General features: G+C 38.5%; 2 protein-coding genes across 2 annotated transcripts in view; one reads left to right on the forward strand and one right to left on the reverse strand.

The window, feature by feature from the left end:
• The first annotated feature begins 625 nt into the window (after positions 1–625).
• kctd3 (potassium channel tetramerization domain containing 3) lies at positions 626–12979 on the forward strand. The gene is made up of 20 exons (XM_079632840.1): positions 626–996; positions 1606–1659; positions 1975–2020; positions 2150–2223; positions 2326–2384; positions 2502–2582; positions 2676–2828; positions 3939–4029; positions 4112–4302; positions 4386–4501; positions 4623–4710; positions 5260–5376; positions 5453–5623; positions 5700–5855; positions 5986–6082; positions 6501–6703; positions 6786–6924; positions 7819–8384; positions 11025–11089; positions 12847–12979. Exons 1-19 carry the CDS (start codon positions 926–928, stop codon positions 11087–11089), a joined length of 2538 nt encoding a protein of 845 aa, XP_079488966.1. The 5' UTR covers positions 626–925; the 3' UTR covers positions 12847–12979.
• The window catches only part of ush2a (Usher syndrome 2A (autosomal recessive, mild)), a 207058-nt gene continuing 191759 nt past the window's right edge, over positions 8393–23691 (reverse strand). The window contains exons 64-73 of the mRNA XM_079632841.1: positions 22443–22764; positions 19007–19213; positions 18668–18906; positions 18220–18437; positions 17871–18047; positions 17689–17772; positions 16726–16961; positions 15341–15406; positions 14644–14841; positions 8393–12988 (exon numbers count right to left, since the gene is read on the reverse strand). Coding sequence (XP_079488967.1) covers positions 12899–12988; positions 14644–14841; positions 15341–15406; positions 16726–16961; positions 17689–17772; positions 17871–18047; positions 18220–18437; positions 18668–18906; positions 19007–19213; positions 22443–22764 — 1837 coding nt within the window. The 3' untranslated portion in view covers positions 8393–12898. The remainder of the gene's footprint in view (positions 12989–14643; positions 14842–15340; positions 15407–16725; positions 16962–17688; positions 17773–17870; positions 18048–18219; positions 18438–18667; positions 18907–19006; positions 19214–22442; positions 22765–23691) is intronic.

Below are 23691 nucleotides of genomic sequence, written 5' to 3' on the forward strand. Positions count from 1 at the left end.
TGTGTAGTGCACACTAGTAGTGTGCATTACAATTACATACATTTGTTCCTCAAAAAAGACATTCTACCCATAAATAAATAATTAATAGGCTACTTATGTCAAATATTTTATGTTCACTCTCATTAGGTGAAGACCAGTGTGAAGACCTTCACACAAGAAGACCAGTCATCCCGATAACCTGACAAATATGTTCTATTGTACATGGGGCTAGTCGCCTCAGGAGGGCAGACATGTTGTTTATGCTTCTTAAAGCGCTTTGAGCATTGGCTGAAATCACTAAGTAAACATTTATTAGTGGCCTGCATGACACAGTAGCCCGCGGCACTCATGAGGGGGCGACCCGCCTTTAGAATTTAAAAGTTTTATCTAGAAGACTGGCGTAAGAGTGCATTTTAGAGTAAATGTCTTTTTAATTGATGTTTTAATAAAAATATATATTTTTTTGTAAAAACGTATTTACTTAGCAATAAAAAAATATTGAGTACACCTTTAAGACTATAGATGTGAGAAGTCCAGCTTTCTACGCAAGACACACTTCCAAAACACTGGGCGTGGTCTGCGTCCTGTGTCAGGAATGACGCTATCCGATTGGCTGACGCTCTGATGAGTCCACAGCACAGCGTTCTAGCATCGCTCTATGGCGCCCACAACACTGAACGTAGCTATCCCAAGTCCCATAGGCTACATAAAAGGGCCTTTGATAAGTGAAGGCCATGTTTTGAGTTGTTTATTAAAACTCTGAATATGGAGAACACTGTGTACGAACAGCTCCATCTCATACGCCGTTTTTGTGACGCATAATTTATGGGTTTGCTGGGTCGTGAGGAAGAATAAAGAGAATCTTGAGGTCTCCAGCTGGATCGATGCACAAACTGGATATTCAGATCGCGTGCTTTCCTCCTCGCTAACCGTGCGGAATCAGAGGATGGCTGGAATTGGGAACAGTTCAACATCTGGAATGGGTGACATCATCCAGCTGAATGTCGGAGGAATGAGGTACGCTGACGTCATGACTTCTTTACATAAACTCGGGAGTCAAAACAGTTTTATTTGAGACGAAATGCTGTGCAGCGGCTTTTGACTTTGATGTGATGCGATGAGCGCTAATATGTAGCTAACGGTAACAACCACGTCTTAAACTACAAAGCACATTATATACTCAGTGTACACGTCTTGAACAGGGCCAACATTATTAATGTTACGTTACATAACGGGACCAAGAAGACAATTCAATTTCAGTTCCTTCATCCCCCGTTTCTACATGTCCTAAACTATATCATGATATAGCCTATCACAAAACCCTAAAATATCATCATAATTAAAGAAAAAATGAAACAAAAAAGAAACAAAAGAAAAAAATAACTTAGAAGATGCTACAATTTCCCCCAAAATACAATGTTTACTTAAATTATTAATACTATATAAAATTGTGCGTTGCAAAAAATAATAAAATAAATTACAATGACACGTTTTAGGTGACCCCTATTCATTTTTATTGTCGAAACAATAACTGTAAATTGCATATTAGATCATTCAAGCTCATGAAGTGAAAGAGAAAAAAAAAGAGAAGTGATTGCATCGTAAATCTTATCTATATGCTTTCAGATTTAGCACATCAAGGCAGACTCTGACATGGATTCCTGACTCTTTCTTCTCAAGGTAAGATAAGATGTTTGAAGCAGCACCATAGCCTTGTTTCTCCCAGTTACATTTTTTTGAACTGGAAGAAAGTTTTGAGTTCTGAGTTCTGAAATTTTAACAGGCTATGTTATATAAATCTGAAAAGTTAAAGGAAAAATTTGATTCGTTATGATATAAACCCTTTAATAGATCTCCCAGAATTATCACACCAGATATCCTCTTTGTATGCAAATTTGCTAAAGCTCTATCCATTCTTGTTGAATAATTAAACTAATGTAGTCATTATTCTATGGACGTAGATTAGCTTTGTATAAATGTGTTTTTCCTGCCCAGTTTACTTAGTGGGAGAATATCAACGCTACGGGATGAAACTGGAGCCGTGAGTAGAAATATGTATCATACTTATTCATTTGATTGACCCAGTCCTAAATTCCATTTGTACCTGTAATTGTGTATAAAATTTAAGAAAAAAACTCCAACTCTGAATCAGATTTTTTTTCTCTATAAGATATTTATTGATAGAGACCCAACAGCATTTGCACCCATTTTAAACTTCCTTCGCACTAAAGAATTGGACATGAGGTGAGATATGATATGCCTATTTCTTATCCATTTCATATCCCAGAAATACATAGTATCTGTATAGTTCTTTTACGTGTGTTATATTCCTGCTTTCTCTGATAGGGGGGTTAACATAAGTATCCTGCGACATGAAGCTGAGTTTTATGGTATTACACCATTAGGTATGGCATAACTGGACTAGATACATCTGTTAAAAAACATATTTTTTATGATCACTTGACAGTTGCATCTATGTATAATTCTTGCCTTGTGTTTTTATTTGTCACTGATGTGGTTAGTCCGCCGCTTACTGCTTTGTGAAGAACTGGAGCGATCGTCGTGTGGAAGTGTGTTGTTTCATGGCTACCTCCCTCCACCAGGTAGGGTGAGAGTAGATCTGTAGAAGAAAGAGACTAAAACAGTCACCGTTTCTTAACTCTAACATCAGTATGTGCCTGGTGTGTGTCCTTCAGCTCTCCCAGCGAGGAGCAGTGCTGGTCAGGCTGCAGCTGTCGCAGGTCCAGAGGAGCGTTCAGGCCCCAGTGGTGCAGAGGGGGGTTACCTCCGTTCCTGCCCTCAGTCCTCTCTCCCTGGACCCTCTGGGGCAGATGGACCGCAAAGACTGGGTGAGTACAAGCCTTTGCTTTGGCATGAAACACATTCAAAAAACATGTATATGTATATATCATATGTATATATATATATATATATATATATATATATATATAAAGAAATATCTTCATACATATATAAGCCACACTTTTATAAAAAGTATAGTTAAAAAGACCCATGTAAAATGCCCATGTATGCCCATATATGGGGTTTTGTCTTATATTTATATCATATGATAAACAGTAGTTTAGCAATTTCACATGAGCAAGATAATAGCTGTAGAATTGGATTGGATATTAGCTGTCTCAATACAGACCTGGAGAACAGCATCTGCTCCATTCTGGTATGGACAGACACAGAGGAGGGGGGTGGGTGTGCCATGAAGACAGTATTCCCCTTACACGCAGCAGTGCAGTAGGCAGGGTAAGGTCATTTTAAAAGGCCTTTTATGTCCTCTGTGCCTGGCAAAGTCATGTGAGAGAGAGAGAGAGAGAGAGAGAGAGAGAGAGATAGAAAGAGAGCCGAGGGGGGAGGGGGGCTAACGGACTACAACAAACAATCTGACGCAAACAAGTTAACAGACTGGCCTTCTTTTTAACCATTTTATTGCATTTTGGTGCATTTATTTATCACAATGCAAACTGAATATCATATAGAATCCACATCACAGATCATTTGTGTAATAATTGACAGAACAGAAACAAATGAAAATGTGTTTGCAGATGATTTGTTGAAATGGTCCAAAAAGAAAGGTACTATAGTCACTAATAATAGGCAAAAGCCAGCAGTTAAAACATCATAAAATACTTGTTACTGTATTATCCTATTTTTTAAATGCATAAGCTTGAAACTTTATTACTTAAATTATTAATACATTTTACTATCAGTATTACAGTGTCCACTGAATGCTACAGAACTGGAAATATGGTGAAAGTTTATGTGCTCATTTCTTATATAAATCATAAATACCTTTAAACAAAAAACATGTGAGCATGATTCAGTTTAGTCTGAAGGTTTTATTATTCTGAAAAATGTAATTTTAGTTTAGTTTAATGTACTCCATTTAGACCTACTGGTGTTTAAACATACTGGGTTATTGTTTTGTATTTTTTATGTTGATATAGGATCACCAGTTGACCCTAGAAAGGTGCTGATTGTGGCTGGCCATCATAACTGGATTGTAGCTGCTTATGCACATTTTGTCATCTGCTACAGGTAAAGCTACATATCACATGACTTTGAAATATGATATAATAAAGGTTATACTCACCATAGGTTGACTGTGATTGTTGTTTAGGATAAAGGAATCATCAGGCTGGCAGCAGGTGTTTTCCAGCCCTTACCTGGACTGGGCCATTGAGCGGGTGGCCCTTAATGCTAAAGTTGTGGGCGGCCCACATGGAGATAAAGACAAGATGGTGGCAGCGTCATCGGAGAGCAGCATTATTTTGTGGAGTATCCAGGACGGAGGGAGCGGAAGTGAAATAGGTGGGAGGACAGAACAGAAATGAAATGCGCAGTCACTCATGTGTGTAGATTTTGTGAGATAATGTTTCTCTGCCTTTGTGAAGGTGTGTTCAGTCTCGGAGTACCCGTCGACTCTCTGTTTTTCATTGGGAGTCAGCTAGTCGCCACCAGTCACACGGGGAAGGTAGGAGTGTGGAACGCCGTCACCCAGCACTGGCAGGTAAAGCCATTCAGATTTTATTCTACAACAGTCATGCCAGTTTAATTTTTTTTTCATAACAAGCAGCATATAATCAGGTTTCATATTTGATTATGTCGTTCGCAATATATCACTTGTCCAGGTGCAGGATGTGGTGCCCATCACAAGCTGTGACACCGCTGGCTCCTTTCTCTTGCTGGGCTGTAATAACGGCTCAATTTACTATATTGGTAAGCTGCTTATCTTCTCTCGACTGCAGTGAATTTATTTTTATATGACATGAGTCATTAATGAGATGTAAAACTGGCAGTAACAGAATCAGTGTTGAAAATGTAATTAAAATTGCATAAAGACATCAGTTTAATTAATTTCACATAGTAAGTAGGTTACAAACTCATACACAATTCATCATCCAAATGTAGTTCTGTGATCCACGTGTTTGACGTTTATATATTTGTGTCAAATTTTAAAGGGACGGTTCACCCAAAAAATTACATTTTGTCATTACTCACCCTCAAGTTGTTCCAAACAAACCTGTATGAGTTTCTTTCTTCTGTTAAACTCAAAAGACGATATTGTAAAGAATGTTGGTATCCAAACAGTTGACGGTAGCCATTGAATTCCATTGTAGGAAAAAAAAATACTACAGAAGTCAAAGAGTGCCGTCAACTGTCTGGTTACCAACATTCTTTAAAATATCTTCTTATGTACATGAAATATGTGAAATGAGAAGAAGATAAAGGAAAGACTTAACTTACCCTTATTTTCTCCACTCTCAGACATGCAGAAGTTTCCTCTGAGAATGAAGGATAATGACTTGTTGGTGACAGAGCTGTACCACGACCCGTCAAATGATGCCATCACAGCCCTCAGTGTCTACCTGACTCCTAAAACCAGTGCGTCCAGTGATGGTTAACTACTCAATGAAGTGGTGGTGAGTCTGATCAGTCACTGATCTCACTGTGTTTGCAGGTGTGAGTGGGAACTGGATTGAGATAGCTTACGGAACCAGCTCAGGGGCCGTGCGTGTCATTGTTCAGCATCCAGAGACCGTTGGATCTGGTCCACAGCTCTTCCAAACCTTCACTGTCCACCGCAGCCCCGTCACTAAGATCATGCTCTCTGAAAAACACTTAGTTTCAGGTACAAACTACACAGACATTGGACAATATAATGAAAAATGATGGTGATCTATAATTTTGGCCTTGTTTTGTTGAAGTGTGCGCTGATAATAATCATGTACGCACGTGGACGGTGACTCGGTTCAGGGGAATGATCTCCACTCAGCCAGGATCGACTCCACTGGCCTCCTTTAAAATCATCTCACTGGAGGAGACGGAGAGCCACAGCAGCTATTCCTCCGGCAATGACATCGGTGAGAGATTTGATTGTAGATTTCCACCATATCAGGAAGTGAAGGTACAAGAAGAACTGAGAAGCTGCTATTTTCCTCCATTGTCCTGTGAGCTGAACTGCTGTTCTAATCATGTGCTGTTTCTATTCAGGTCCATTTGGAGAGCGAGACGACCAACAGGTGTTCATTCAGAAAGTCATTCCCATTACCAACAAACTGTTTGTTCGTCTCTCCTCTACGGGGAAGAGGTACATGTTGAAATCATAGACTGTATAAAAAATATATAGCAGTTGTGCAGCTTAATATTTAGCTGGAAGCTATGATAATTTTTTTTTTTCAGATTTATTTAGAAATAGAAATGATTTATAGCATTATAAATAAAAAATGATTAATTTCATTGACTCAGAGTCAACTCTTACTTTTGGAAGACAATAACTTTATATACGGTGCACTTTCAGATTTTAAACTTTGCAGGATGTTTTCATTCACTTAGAGCTATATGTTACACACTACATGAAAGGTCATTTTCAAAAATCCATAATAGGGACACTTTAACAAATATAAATGTTTTGTAAAGGGTTACCCAGCACTAATTGATATAATATAAAAATAGTAAATGAATGAATGAATTATTTGTGTATTGATGTTTTTCTATCTGTATTTCAGGATCTGTGAGGTGCAGTCTGTAGATGGCACCACAATCACCTGTTTTACAGTGCGGGAGTGTGAGGGCTCGAGCCGCATGGGCTCCAGGCCACGCCATTACCTCTTCACTGGCCATGCAAACGGGAGCATTCAGATGTGGGATCTCACCACCGCCATGGACACAGTCAACAAGAGCCTTGATGATAAGGCTAGGCGTGAGCCAGGTCTGATTATTACTGTACTGGAAAAAAGGTATATCTAAAAAGCCTATTGGATTAAGTTTAAAAGGATGTTACCTGTTTGCAGAGATGGGAGGTCCAACTGAGGCTGAACTGCTGAAGCTGCTTGACCAATGTGATTTGAGCACATCTCGCTGTGCCACGCCCAACATTAGCCCCGCCCCCTCAGTGCTGCAGCACAGCCGGCTGCGAGAGTCCTGCTCCAGGTACTAGAGTCCAGAGTCGGAATTGTTGGAATAAAACTGCACCACAACTCCTTCATGCCAATTTTATACAGTATTTGGGGGCTAGATGAAATTCTAATTGTGTAAATGCTGATTTTGCTGTCATTACGATATTCAAGCTCAAACAACAATAAAAATCAGCATGTGGTACCAAAAAAGTTTACATTTTAGATTTTCATTTTTACTTTATTTGGATTTGACGTGAACAGGTCTTAAAAAAATAGTTCACTAAATAATTTACCCCATAGTGACCACAGCTGTTAAAAGAGCCATACAACTAAATGACTGCCGCTATATTCCTAGTCTTCTTTATGTGAAGGGACCAAGTTTTGGGTGTTTTTTCATCCATAAATCTACATTTTGGATCCCACATAAATTTATTTTGTTACATTTTATCACATTATGTAATCTTCAATAATATGAGACTTCAAGAGTATAAGTATGTCTTTAATAGCAATTCAACCATTTGTGTTTCATTTAAAAGCACATATTTAAAAATTGACAAACGTTTATGGCAGTCACACAATATCATCCTATATTTCAGTCCTTTCCTCACTCAAAGCTCTCAGATGACTGAGAATATACTGCATATTATGCATATGCTACTTCAGCATTAGCTGCTCTTTAGGTAAATAATTAGAGGCATATAAAAGTGCAGTAAATGGTAAAAACTGTTTGTGCTACAAACCACTGAGTTTATGATTATAACAATATGTTAAAATACCGTAATATAGTAAGTTTGCAATATCAAGCAGCATAACAAGCTGTTTTATATAGCTAAAAATAACTGGATGACACTGGAAGCCAGACACATTCTGGACCCACTCTTACGTTAAAATACAAAATTAGCAATACAGTATTTTGTCATTTTTACAGTCTCCAGCTGCAGGCTCAGGAGCCCATCATTGAGACGGCCACCTACGGAGCCCTGCGGCCGTACCGAGAGAGCCCCTTGCTGGCCCGTGCTCGACGCACAGAGAGCTTCCACAGCTACAGAGACTTCCACAGCTTAAACCTCACCAAAGCCCTGCTGGAGAACCATGGACAATGCAGATCCACCGAGGACGAGATACGCCAGTCTGCGGGGGAGAACAGCTCTGAGGACGCAGACAAAAGGAACTCTACCGTGGATCTTTGGGGGTCTAGAGCTCCAGAAAGCCCGTCTGCAGCCACACGCAAACCCCCAGACAGCCCTGGAGACCAGCAACGAAGAGTTCATTTGATGGAGGAGGGGGCTGCGGACTGCAGAGCGGAGGGGGGGAGGAGGAAAGGGACATTTGAAGCGAGTTTTCTAAGTAGGAAAAAGGCACCTCCGGTTCCGCAGCTGAGCCCCCCACCCACAGCAGTTGATGGAGGGGGCAGCGACTCGTCCAGCACCGCCTCACCCTCGCCAACTAAAGTGGCCACATCCCCACGCCATCGCAAGGGCCCTGACGCTGCATGTGAGTGATGCTTTACTCAGATTTGTCATACACAGAGGTCATACCAAATACAATAATCTCAAGGTAGTTGAAACGATGAAGCGTTTCAGGGTGTAGATGTGAATGTTGATCATAAGGTTTGGCAGGATGGCAGCTGACAGCTAAAAAAAACTCACTGTGTACAGGACTAAAGGGAAAATCCTCCACAGAAATGGCCGCTTGGCTTTCCTCATGTGTCTTGTTAACGAGTTTAGATTTTATTTTGCTCTCTCTTATCTGCTTTTTACAAGCTAAAAAATTAGATACATTTGCCTAAAGTTCACTGGAGCAAATGAACAAAAACTGACTTGACGCAATCAATTTTATTCGACTAATTAGAGTTATGGGACCTCAATTATAAAATCTAGCATAGAAACCATCCTACATTTGGCCTAAGATCATTCCTCAAATGTGTGATTTAGAGAAAAGACTCTCCTCCAGATCGCAAACTCTTAAAATTGTGCGGACCTGAATGCTTTCAGATCTCCGCCTTGTAAACGCCCACTATTGTCATTAACAAGAACACCAGTCCAAATCCTTTACTTGAGAGTAAAGCAAAAATTGCTTAGATTTTCAAACACTCCCAAGACTCTCTGCCTCAAGGTAAAGTGCTTACGCCTGCTTAGAACCTGATGTGGCGCTAAGGACTTTTTATAAATATGAACCCTGGCGTGGATTTTAGCGTACACGCTAAGATCAAATCTGTGCATACGCACGTTTTATAATTAAGGCCCCAGCTTTGTACGCCTGCACCTTCACTGCAAAATCTAAAAGAGCAATGTGTTCGATATTAGTTTATGTGTTAGATGTATCTTGTTTTTGAGAATTTAAACATGAATTTAAACTAAAATCACCCTCGTATCATTTAAAAGCCATTTCTTTCATGGGTCAACAAACGATACGTTTATCACAATGTCTGGGCTGCTCTCTTCCATACTATGAATGCGGATGGAGAGCAGGGCTTCTCAAACTCTAAAAAGATTAGAGAATGTACTGTACAACATAAAAACAAAAGTGGTCCATTCGGCTAATACTTTATAGTCAGAGGTCTGTCTGAGGAACAGAATGAAGTTGACGTTACAAAAGCCTTGTCTTGATAATCTGTGTTGACATCCGAGGTCCTCATTTGCTATCACTGTATGGAAATGATCAGTTTGGATACTCCGCTCCTTTCACATGGGATGAAGAACATCCAGGCAGATTTTCGGTAGATTATTGCTTTAATGGTTTGCTATTCTCTTATAAATTGTTGCTTTTTAAACAAATGCTACTGTCCACTAACGGTACCTTCAAAACACTATGATGCACTTTATTGTCTGTCTTTACATCCCTTTATAATGAAAGGATTGAAAAGGTGAACTTCAACTAATGATCAGGTTTGAAGTGCAGGTTAGACTCCACCGCTGCTGCCGTTCAAACGGTTTGCTCTCTGTGAACTTTTTTTTTCTTGCTCTATCTATTTCTGGGATTCATTCAGTGCCTTTTGTTGATTAAGATGCCGATTTAGCTTTTTTCCTGATGTGAGGCTTGGGTTAGTTGGTTTATCCCATTATGCAACTTAAGTGAAGCCAAATGTACAATTCAGCTCACAAATAAGACACTTATCAAGAAAAGAGAGAAAAAGGAAAAAAGCATGTTTAAAGACAGCTGCCAGTTTTAAAGGTAATGCACAATTCAAAATATAAAAGAAAATTTGTACTAATAGGTTCTCTCTGTATTTAAAATGCAAATGTCTAAATTAATCAATAATGTTGTGAATAATGTCATTACAAAGTATAATTTTATCATTTGCATTTCGACTTTATTGTTAATAAGAATACATGGTAATGGATTATTTATATTTGACATGGATCTTATTTCGCATTGTAAACTGATGAGCATGGTCACTTTTCCCCAGCAATTACACTTTGTGTACAGGATATATATCCTACCAGAGAGAAATATACAGTATATCAGTGATACATATCCAATATATGCTATTAATATAGTTATATGTTGCAAGTGAGATTATTGTTTTAATTGTAACTAAATAGAAGCCTTTAACAAAGTATGTACTTGATGGGAATGATGAGATATCATTAATGCTATGCAATACGTGTAAACATTTTGTTGACATTAGGCCACATAGCCTGAAATTTAATAACGAGTAAAAGAAAAGCAGAAAGTTCTATGGACAACAGCATGAAGCTAGAAAAATGAATGAAAATAATTAACCCTTGGAAAATCTGCATGTTTAACCACCTGTCAAGTCCTAAAATTATGTTGCTCATAAATCTATAAAATAATTTTTAAGGATTACAAAAAAACTGGTTTGCTGGTGTACTCCTCTTTTTTTTTTGTTAACAAAAACCGGATATGCATACATTGGTTTTTGATAAAATAAATAATTGCATAAATTATAAATTTTTTGTCTTTGTCCACTAGCCCTATTAAATAACTCTTGTGAGCAATCTAAAAATAGTCTTATTACTTTTTTTCACCCATTGAATATTTTTAAACAGATTCCCCATGTCATTTATTTGCTCTCTGATATTTTTCAGTGATGGGGAATATTAAATTGACAAGAGTATGAAACTTTATGCTTGCATTCAGAAATAGTCACAACCTGATTTATGTTTTCAGCCTGGATACTGTATGATTTCATCTCCAGGCAAGATGAGCCTTCTTCATTTCAATATGCAGATTAGGTATGTTATATCTAACAAGACTGCTTTATGTTTTATCATATCAAGACTGTTTTATCATACCTGCTGCGCAGATCATGGTGTGGCTTAAAGAGGAAATTACAGCTCATGCTACATGAAATATGGAAAAATATATGTGAAAATGGTACATGCACTGCAGATTGGTACTCAGCTTCTGTACATCTCCAGTGGCACAATAAAGTAACCAAATAGAACTGACTCTTTGCTTTTTTTAATAAGTATGGAAACATCAACATTACAAGCACAACTTTTTTACATTTCACAACTTTCTAGATCAACGATTGTCCATGTATAGGAGCACTTGTTCCATCGCCGTACAAGACACAATAACCACACAAACCTCTGATTAAACTTAGCGTAAGCTACAGTTTTACAAAAAAAATAAAAATAAATTATTGCAACAATAAATAATACTGACCATCTTTAAAAAAAATACATGTAAAAATATGTTTTTTTATGATAGTGCCATTTCAATTGTACTAATATCTATGTGAAATAATAATAACATGTGTATACATATATTCACACTTGACAGGTTTAAAACAACCTATGAAAAACATCCACATGTGACATTGATGACAATTTTTGCAGTTTAACTTGACATTTAAGACACTTTGTCCATTGGCATCATCACAGTTGCGTACACACTACTGCTCAGTCTAGCAGGCACAACACCACGTTAGCGGTCATCTCCATTAACTCTTTCCCCGCCATTGACGGACTTTTCCAGCTTTCCTTGTTTTCACTGTTATGCGATAGAGGGCGCTATTACGCACCTTCTGAAAGAGCACAGAAGTTCCAGATCAAAACACAGGCAATTTTATCAGCTTTCTGTTCAAAGTGTTGCTTTTTGTTTGTTTGTAACAAAATATTATACGGGTCATGAAAGTTTTTTTTTAATAAAAAATGCTGGCGGTGGCTGCCAATTTTTTAAAATGCTGGCAGGGAAAGAGTTAATACAGAGAGTCTAGGTCTAGGATATGTCTACTAGATTGATTATCTTTCTCATTCATGTGTCTGTAGAGACAGAAGAAATGGACTTCCTCTCTATGTTGGCATGAATAATTTGGAGACTCAGTTCATTAATACTTTATGACTGCGGTAATATTTCATAGCTACACAGCCGGTCATAAGACTCCATTTAAAGCTATAATACTACAGTGTTATTTTAAGAACAGTTTGCTTCCTCTCTGCATCAATGCTAATAAGCACATTTTACAGCAAAAATCATCTATGTCCGATAATAACATGTACAAGTATGAAATCAGACTAAACTAAATTTCAATAGAAGTATAGTTCCAGATCAAATACTATCATTTAAGTCTTCTCTAGGTATTAAGAATCACTTTGATAACTTTTTTTAATGTCCCATTGGAAAAAGGTCATAAGAGTTTCGGGCGACGTGATGAGGGGTAAATAATGCCAATTTTCACATTCGCAAATGATCTGCAGAAGGTGAAGCTCGACTGGATTTAAAAATGTCACTGTAATGGATTTTTAATGGAATATAAGCACGTAGTAACGTAAATAAGTCATTCTATGATTAATATGGAAGCAATGAAGTCAGAGGTAGTCAATATGCACATACACCAACACATCTCTGACAAATAATAAAAATTCCAGCATTATGAAAAACATGTATTTTCCTGTTACATTCCACTATGTTTGATCATGGACAAACCAATATACTATCACTGCCTTATTTTATTGTTGTAAATGTGAAATTCACTCATCTGCAGAATAAGTCGGAGAAGAATTCTATTCCCCAAGGACGTTCTCCGTATGAAGGCTTTACAAGTGAGTGTCTGTAAACATGGTTTGCTCCTTCTTCACTGAGCTGTAGCTTTTAATAGTCTCCCCAAACTCCTCATCACCCACATACTGCAAAAAGATAATAGTCATCAATCATCATCAGCTATGACAAATCCTTAGCCAGGCTAAACGACCAGGGCTAAATAAAACTGTTGGTAAGAAATGACAGAAATGTTTACAGTGATATAAAAAGAATTTGACTTTTTACATGATACATTCTCACTGTACATGTACAAGTATTCTTGATTCTGATTTATCAGTTGTGGCATTCTTCTGTCATATGTACCTAAATATTTTTGTAAAATGTCTACTGTACTGTATAATTGACCGTTGTCTTTGACAACCAATTTCCTACATTACCGTTTAAGTCAGTATGATTTTTTTTTATGATTTTGAAAGAAATCTTTGTGTCCTCCAACTTAAGGTTGCATTTATTTGATCGAAAAATACAGTAAAAACTGTATGACATATGATTAGTTTAAAATAAGAGTTTTATAAGTTTAAAATGTTTTGACTATATTTTAAAATGTAATGTATTCATGGAATGCGAAGCTTATTTTCAGCATCATTACTCCAGTCTTCAGTGTCACATGTCCTTCAGAAATCAATCTAATTCGCTGATTTGCTGCTAAATAAACATTTCTTATTATCAATGTTAAACTGTTGTGCTGCTTAATATTTGTGTGGAAATCGTGATATGCTTTTTTCCCCAAGTTCTTAGATTAAAAGAAAGTTAGAAAGAACAGCATTTAAATGAGATAAAGTTTTTGTAAAAATGTTGTCTTTATCTTTACTTAAAATGCATCCCTGCTGAACGAAAGAATTAAATTCTTAAAGGGATAGTTCATCCAAAAATTTAAATTAGCCCATGATTTACTCACCCTCAAGTGATCCTAGGTATACTGTATATGACATTCTTCTTACAGACGAATACAATCTGAGTAATATAAAAAAACATGTCCTGGCTCTTCCAAGCTTTATAATGGCAGTGAATGGCCGTTTCTGCCCATAAAAGTGCATCTATCCATTATAAAAGTGCTTCACATGGCTCCGGGGTGTTAAAGGCCTTCTGAAGCAAAGCGATGCGTTTGTGTAAGAATAATATCCATATTTAAAACTTTACAAACTGTAATCTCTAACTTCCGCTAACTGTCGTACTAGTGTTCACGAGAGACTGTCGTTCCAGCGTATGACGTAGGACGCAGGAGTAGCGTATGTTCCGGTGAACGTGGAAGCGCAGAGGATAGAACAAAACACCGGAGCATCCTACGTCATAAGCTGGAACGCTAGTGAATGCGCGTACGACAGTTAGATGCACTTTTATGGACTTATAAACAGAAACGGCCATTCACTGCCATTCTAAAGCTTGGAAGAGCCAGGACATTTTTTAATATAACTCTAATTGTGTTCGTCTGAAAGAAGAATGTCATATACACCTAGGATGACTTAAGGGTGAGTAAATCATGGGCTTATCTTCATCTTTGTGTGAACTATCCCTTTAAAAAGAAAACATTTAACCGGTAGTGTGCATTATTTATCATATCACTCTATATAATACAACATTTGCTCTCAAACCAATAATATCGTATAAATGTATTTATTTGTAAAGTAAGCAGCGGAGTGTACCGTCAGCCCATTAGCAATGACATTTTTTTAAAATGTTTTTTTCTTGTAAAGGTGATACAAAATCTTTCCGCATCATCCCTTATGAGACACTATCTCACCATTCCGCTGTCCGTGCCGTGCAGGTCAGCGTCCCATGATTTCTTATCTTGAGTGTCGATCAGCTGACTAACACTCCGATGCAAGGAATTCTGGGAATAGGCATGGCTCAGCTGGCTCTGGCTGGGAACGCGCAGCACAGACATGCTGGCCTGATAGCTGAGGTTGCTGGTGCCTCCGATCTTAGTGTCAGTCAAACCCTGAGATATCAATATAAAGCACAAACACCCACGTCAGCCTCTCGGTCGCATGCAGCAGCGAGTCACTTAGGAAAAGATGAGCAGACAAGAGGTTCACAACAACCCAGCTATACACATTCTGCATGCAATGCCAGTCAACTGCAAAAAACAAAATCCAAAACATAACGGAAATTGAAAGAAATAGAAGCACACATGAAAAGAGACTAGATTTTTACAAAAAGGGACATGCAAAAGTGCAAATGCCACAAAAGACATGTCTGTAGTATAAATACTTCGGTATTTGTAATTAGTATAAGAAAGAGTTTCCTTAGCAAGTAGCACTAATGAAGAAAAGGGCAAAACATGCCAATGCAGCAGGCCATGGTGATAAACCATTCCTGAATACATCTCAGAGAGCTTGTACCTCAGTGTGCATGGCAAAGCGCTTTAGTGTTATACTGCAGGAGGAGTCCGGTATATTGTCAAACTGGGAAGAGGAGAGAGAGAGGAGTGCGCTTACCATCGGTGCATCGGGCTGAAGCAGAGCAGTAGAAGCATGATTAGAGCAGAGTTCAGAGGAAGGGCTCTGGAGCAGATCAAAAACAGCAGATTCAAAGAGAAAGGCCACAGTTTAAAGCTTGGGAGTGTATAGAGGAGTATACAGTATGTTTACTTCACACGCTCTGCTCTTTCCCACTAGTCATTGGGGCAGTTTTCATGTTCTGAATTGAACACTAGCTGGCTGCTTATTGAATATTGCTCAGTATGCACTGTATACTTCCTACTGTTTTTTTTTTTTTCAAATAGTATGTGAAACACAATTCATGTAACGACAAACATGATTTTTGTCACATGACCTCATCAGATTGTATGCTTAATTCAGCTTCCAGGTATAAATATGGGTGAATTTTGCATGTTAACTCAACGTTTGTGTAAAACAGTTATATATCTGTCTTATAATTCAAGCAAGAATGCATGGTCAAGTCAAATGCATTGCATTGTGGGAATAACCAGCATACACTGCGCATATGGTAGTTCTCTGGATATTTTATAAAGAAAATATGGATACTTAATGCTGTACGTATACTATATATACATATACACTACTGTTCAAACTTTCGGCTCGGTAAGATTTTTAAATGTGTTTGAAAAAAGTCTCTAACGCTCCACGGCTGGATTTATTTGTTTAAAATACAGTAAAAACAGCAATAATGTGAAATATTATTACAATTTAAAATAAATATATTTATGAAAATGTAATGTATTTCTGTGATGGTAAAGCTGAATTTTCAGCATTATTCAGTCTTCAGTGTCAAATGATCCTTCAGAAATCATCCTATTGTTCTGATTTGCAGCTAAAAAAACAAACAAAATAAAAATAAAAATATAATAAAAATAAAAATCTTATAATTAAGAATATAGATACAATATAGATTTTTTTTTTTTGTGGAAAACGTGATGCATTTTTCCAGGATTCTTCAAAGCATTCATTCAAATATATATCTTTTGTAATAGTATAAATGTCTTTACTGTCACTTTTAATACGTCCTTGCTGAATAAAAGTATTAATTTCTTTTCAAATTGACCCTAATCTTATGAACAGTAGTGTATAGTAAGAGTAGTATGCTAATCTGAACATAGTTATAGCATCCATGACTATGACATTGTCTCTATCGCCATACAGTAGCAGTGGGAAAAGAAGAGTTAGCACTCCCTCTTCTGGACATCTGAAGGAAATGCATGTTGCAGCTGTGAATGTAAACATTTGTGCAAGTACAACTGCATATGAAAAATAATCTGTAACTTGTGTTCCACTTCTATAATTTAACATACACCTTTATGAACTTATTACAATTTGTAGAATGTTACCATTAAGAAAACATTCGCTTTTTTTCAGTCTCTCACCAAATAGGCGTCATTAGGCGGATACTTGGTGCTTCTCCTCTGCAGGGGCACTATTGGAGGTCTCTCTCTGATGAAGGGAGGCTTGCTCAGGGCTCTTCTCAGCACCAGACCCATTATCAGAGCCAGCATCAGCAGACCCAGGAACGCCATGAGGATGATGAACCATAACTCATTATAGAACTTGTATTCAGCCCCATACAAACCTGTTTTACCCCCAGAACTGGTCTCCACTGCATCTGTGGGCAACAAGTGAGATGCTTAGATTAGTAAAAACAGAGAAAGGATTAAACAAAATAATAATACAAATATTTAGTCTTAAATGGGAAGAGTTTAGCAGCTATTCCACAGCTTACTCTCAATAATTCTGAATAAAAGAGGATTTTATTCAATTATAATACATTTTTTACACACTTGTTTAGTGTTTAATTTTATTATTAAGTAAATTGAGATATAGATTAACATAATGACTGCCAGTACTTTCGTATTACATTGCACTTTTGCATTGTCATTAAAATATATTATGATTATATAAATATTTGTCTAATTATACATTGCATATTTGCTGAAAATGATGTGAAACCACACCCATATTTACAGTAAATACAGTATGTTCCTCATATTTTAATTTTGGTAGCTTAATGCCAGGAGCGTTTCACCACATGAAGTTCGGGAGGTTCGAAAGTAGTAAAAAAAAAAGAAGTCTGCAACGAGGGTTGCAACAGCCACTGATGTTTTCAGTTGCATTCAGTGTGCAGTGTGACTTAAACAAGTTATTATATTTCAATTCCTAAAAAGTTTTTACCATTTATTTACTCTGCAAAACCAATATAGTGAACGGAGCTTCAATGAGCCCTACGAGTTTGCAACACTGATACTGGCACAGGAACAGCTCGGCTCAGACAGAATGGAGACATTGCTCGCTTTTTCCAATCACTTTCACCCGCCAGGCCTGAGTAAACATACCTATACCAGTGGCCGTATTGTATTTAATGACAGGAGAGCTGGCGCTGCCGCTGTCAGTGGTGCAGGTAACTTGAAATGCAAAGGCTGAAGTGAAAAGAGACAGGAGAGAGGATGAGAGAGGGGACACTAGTAAGACAAATCAGACCCAGCCCGATGTCACAGTAGAACCATAGTTGTCATACTTTTATCAGAAGTGCGTGGGATGTGCAGCGAGCTGTGGAAGCCGCTGTAGATGCGCAGGTTGTGCTCGGTTAGACTGTATTCTCCCAGAGGCCCGTTCAGAGAGAAAGATCCACTCCAGTCCAAAAACACATGGGTAAGGTTACTCTGCACCACAAACGGCTCCTTATACTGAGGAGCTACAAAGAAACCAGAGAGGGGTTTGATTAATGTGCCATAAAGTGTAGAAATCATTTTTCAAGAATTTCAGATGGTAAAAGGAATGACTGGGAGTGCATGTATGATTTCCGTTAGCAACAAGTAATCAGAGCTATACATTACTTCGAGTCCCGAACAGGAGCGAGTCCTTACGTTCTTTGAGTGTGGTGATGGAGACCCAGTCAGACACAGTGCTGCCCATGTTATTGTAAGACACCACACACAGCTCATAGTTGGCATAGGGCAGTAAGCCAGTGATGTTGAAGCTTTGCCCCATCCCAAAGAACTTGATTTCCACCGGGCCAGTGGCACAAGGTACAGGTACCGGCTGCAGAGGCTGAGGACAGGATGACCGCATGTGGAGCTCGCAGCTACAGAGATGGGAGTGAATGGGGGACAAATACTTATGCTTCATTACTACCTTAATACACTTCCATTCGAAAGTTTGGGGTCAGCACGAATTAAGAAATGAATAGTTTTATTCAACAAGGACAGATTAAAGACATTTATAATGTTACAAAAGATTACTACAGTACTTTAAATAAATGCGGTTCTTTTGAATATCAGGGAAACCTAAACAAATTTTTTGTGAGATCTGCACCTCTCAATAATGCCATTGGGTTGAAGAGGCATGTCCCACGCTACCCGAGCTGAGCGGGAGGTGAGGGCGACTGGATGTGGCGGGGACTGCTGGGCCGGGGGAGAGGCCTGGGTGCGGAGCTCACTCAAGGGGCCTCGGCTGCAGCACAGGAAACAGGTGCAGGCTTCCATGCCGACAGAATACACCGTAAAGGGCCTAAGACCATGGAGAGTCTGCTGTTGGGAAGTCCCCTCAGACAGCTACACACACACACACAGTTATGAAAGAGTTAAAACTCTGTTAATATACATTCTTAGTTGTTTATATATGTATAAGAATATTATACTGTATATTATGCACCAGCTGGTACGAGTCCTTGTTTTGTGTGAAGACTCTGTAGAGGCTGACAATGCCGTTTGGCTTGTTGGGTGGGCTGATGTCCACCACAGCTGAGGTGGCGTGGATGTGCAGGAACTTAAGCGGGCTCATCCCCTCTGGAGGAGCAGGACCTGTGTGACCTTGAGCCCAGGGGCTTCCAGCGCGACCTGCTGAGTTTACAGCCCACACCTAGATGGCCAAAGTTAAACAACATTGTTATAAAATCAAATAATAATAGTAATAATTATTATATTTTATAGCACACACACATACAAATCAGTTCAAAATGCTTCATTGTTCAGAATATGAACAAAAAGCATAAACATGACAATAAAAGCACAAAATATATGTATAAAAAATGTCTTCATTCGGGCAGATGGGCTTTTAATAGAACTCGTCTGTCTATGGAGTAGAAACGGAAACAAAATACAATCGGTGTTACATGACGAGGAAAAAAAGGTTCGCTGCGTCCGAAATCGCATTCTTCCCTACTATACAGTATGCGAAAAACAGTACGCCAACAGAGAAGTATGTCCGAATACATAGTGTTTGAACAGTAGGCAAAAAGTCTCCGGATTACCTACTTCCGGCAAGGTTCTGAAGTGTGCATTCGATGGACACTTTACTATCCCATGAGGCCACAGGAGAGGATTTATGAATGAAGGTGAAGTGACGAAACTGGCGTTGGTAGGTCATGTGATAATGACAACATGGTGGATGTAGTACGTCCTGATTATATTCATACTATATAGAACATACTTTTTTAACGGTTGCAAAGTAAGTTTTAAGTAAATGTTATATAAATGTATGTTATATATATATATTTCTCTCTTTTTTACTACCTGCTGGTAGACCACAGCGCCAACATGTAGCATTGTTTTTCCTCTGCTGTTTGCAAAGGAACAAACCTACCACCATTTTTTGGGTCGTGACCCACCAGTTGAGACCGACTGGTATAGATGTGCATGAGAAAAGGAAGGAACTTTATTATGCAAAGCTACAGGTGAGTGTACTGAGATGCCTGGGGTCTCTCTAACACCTACTGGGCTGATATAAGACCGGATCTGATACCGACACCGGCTCTGAAGCGGCCCAGCAGACAGAATGGAGACTCGGCACCATCCTACTCTTGAAGAGGAGTCACCTTCACCTGATGGACCCACCTGGCGCCTTTTGCAAAAGGAAACTAGCCATTCAACTACTTTGAGGAGTCAGTAGTCTTGCACTCTCTAAGCCCTGCTGTCGTTAATAGCCAAAACATCAGCATCCATTACAGAATCACTCCGGCCTGAATCTACATGAAAATTAAATTTCACCTTCATCAAGGAGTAAATGAACACATGGAAAGGTGAAGTAATCTTATTTACTAGACGAGCTGTTTGAATAATTACACAGGAAGAGTAGGAAAAGGTCAGCTGGGGTCACTATTTGCATGGGTAAGTAATTTGTAGATTGTCAGTTATAATAGAGGCGGCAGATGGATGTTCCTGTGGATAGGGTTAAATTAGCCTCAATAATAGGCAATTACACCGTGATCAATCCAGATGATAGATCTAAGTGGCAATACGCACAGACTGCACGAGGCACCGGCTGATTTCACATTCCCATCCGAAGCCGTTCCACTGCCAAAACTGACGACTAGACGTGTTGGAGCGCAAGTGGGTGACGGAGGTCTTGTGGGGTGACAGAAGAGAAGGAGGGCAGTCACGGAAACAGCCTCTTGTCACCCAAAGAGAGAAAAGGTCACGTTGGCAGGAAGACAGTGAGGAAGAAAGAGTGACACTTTTGCGCGTGTGTGTGCCCAAAAGCGGCGTTATGAATGACACGGGACAAAGAAGTGCGATAACCTTAATTTCTCACTGATAAATCATTCCGATTCCCGGATAGGAATTTTGTGAAAAGAGATATGAGTGCTACGTTTTAAAGTGGAGTCAGGCAGGACATCTTCATGCCCTTGTATGCGGCGCAGACGTTTTATTGCCACCGAAGCACTTGCATACAGAGCTGTAATTAACGCGGGAAAATAAAACTATTTCATGAGCGCGCTCTAATGGATGTGGGTGTACACCGCTAGGGCCGAATCTGCCCGGAGACAGATCCTCATTGGCCGTGGCCACGCCCCCAGTTATGGACACAGGGCCAAAAGTTCCCTTTTCTGTTATGAGCACTAGGCTAATTAAGATTTTACATAAAAGTGTCAATAAAATATGTAGCCTCTTAACATGGGATGGGTTTGATTTCACAGGGACGCATGCCCTTGTGTGAGAACAAGTACAACGAAACACAACAAAAAGGGAGACGACTCCGTGACATTAGGACAAAAACATAAAGATGGTAGTGGTGGTAGTCCTGACTCCTTGAAACTTTAAATGGTCGACGAACAGAATTTTATACCATTAAATAAGCAGACATAGACACACACGACACATTCGGTATAGTTAGCAGCTCCCCCAGGGAAAGCCAATAGGCATTAAAAGGTCTTTCCAATACGTGTACATGTTGGAGGCCTAACAGCTAATTCAATGGCTTCGATCGTAATCGTCAGCATTCAGCCAGGCTCAGATTAATGGCCCTGTCGCGTGTCCGTCATCACTCAGCTCCGCCCGCCAGCTGTCATAAATTACCGCTCATAAATAAGATGGAACAATCAGGCAAACTCTATCAATTTAGTCCTGATCAGCCCACGCCTCTCAAGCCTGACAGTCAAATGCTAATGTTATTTTGCTCCAAAGGCTAGGCTGTCAATTAAGAAAGGTCTCGTAAGAGGACGGTGGTGCGATGAATTTAGTGAGTTAGATTAAACGCCTGTCTACGTGAATGAAAGGGTATAGATGAGCAAAACACCGAACACAGCAGCAACAAATAATCATGCTAATTAAATATTCCTTGAGGACTATCATGTTTAGACTAGAATGTTATGTACTATAATAATAAAGTATTAAGTATCCCAAAGGGATTATTTCATATTCATAAAACATCATGCATTAGAAAGACTTATAGCAGTGTTGTTGATCACTAAAACTATTAAAAATTGCTACTAAAACTAAGTGTAAAATAAAATAAGAAAATATAAAAATAAAATATTAATAAACACTATAAAATTATTTAAATATTACTAAAATAACACAGGCTTACAGTAAGCAATGACCTAGAAACGAGTTTAGAAACGACTAGAAACACTTTAGCAAATAAACAGCAACCCTCTGCCATCTATCCACAACACTTCCACAGACAAGCACCACTCAAAAATCTGTTCATTCTTTGTGCAATATAGTAAATTATATAAAAAGTTGAAAACGTTATAAAGGTATAATAAATGATATAAAAAGTTGAACAAGTTCAAATCAATTGATGATGGTCACCAAAGCAATTTGTAGTGTACAATACGATTGAGTGAAATGAGAAACAGCCGCGTGACCTGGTATTGGTAGGCTGTGTAGGGCAGGAGTTTGTCATCATGACAGGAGGTTGATGAGTTGCGGTACACCAGTGTAGTTGCAGATCGGCTTTCAGTGTCTAACACATGTTTCCGGTAGAGCTCGTAGTGCAGTAATTTCCCATTCGGCTCAGCTGGAGGAGACCAGGACAGCAAAAAGACTGTCTGTATGCCCTTAGGGTTAGTTTGCAGCTCCAGAAGGGGAGCAGTTTGGCCAGCAGGGGGCGACTCAAGCGTCTGTATGGAAGACCAGTCACTAGCAGCGCAGCCTAACAGGGTGCAGGCCTCCACTCTTACCTCGTACCTGCAATAATAATAATAATGCAAATAAGTATTAAATAAATAATATTTAAAAATAAAAATAAACAATAATAACACATAACTGTAAAAAATAAATATTAAACAACCAAACAACCAATAATATTATTAATACAAATAAATGATATATGAAAATAAATAATAATATATAAAATAAAAACTAACATAAAAATAATAAACACGGTTGTAAAATATCAGGGTGTAATGTACAATGTTGTTTACTTCAGTTAAAGCCAAATATTTTTTATGATTACAATCTTTTTTTTTTTACTTTACTTTTTTTATTGATTTTGAATATTTAGGAATGTAAATGTATAGCATTTTTGTGCTTATCCTGGTAAAAAGTGCCGTTATTTATCAATCGTATAGTATAGTATAGACAAAGAACAGTTTTCTCCTTCAGAAGGTCACCAGCGATGGACTGAAGGACAAAAGGGAGAGAAGAGAGGAGAGCAGGAGAATAAAGGGACGGTCATCTGAAAGAGGCAATGAGTGGCGAGTTGATAATGTTGATGAACCATTATCATCACCCCACTTATCTGGATTTTCACTTCAACATACGTATACAGCTCCAGACTTTAGTCATCCCTCATTTGAGTGCCTCCTCCATCTGACCGTCTTTGTCTATGCCAAGGATGGAAACATTAGAAAAGGCTCAAGGTTGATTCCCTCCCCCACCAAGATTCTCTCTCTCCTTTTCCTCCTTCTCTCGTTTGTTTTTATCAGTGTGTCTGTCTCGTGTGCAGCAACTGTAAGTTTGACCAGTTAAATGTATATTAACAGGTATATATATAAAAATAAAAATAAAACTTACAATTGTATTAAAAAAATTCTATTGATCCATCCATATTTAGCCCAAAAATTTTAGAGAAAACTTTTAGTTGTATTTTTAAGTTTTAAGAACAAAGGCAAC

This window comes from Phoxinus phoxinus (genome assembly GCF_949152265.1).
Source record: "Phoxinus phoxinus genome assembly, chromosome: 13".
NCBI classification, from domain to species: Eukaryota; Metazoa; Chordata; class Actinopteri; order Cypriniformes; family Leuciscidae; genus Phoxinus; species Phoxinus phoxinus.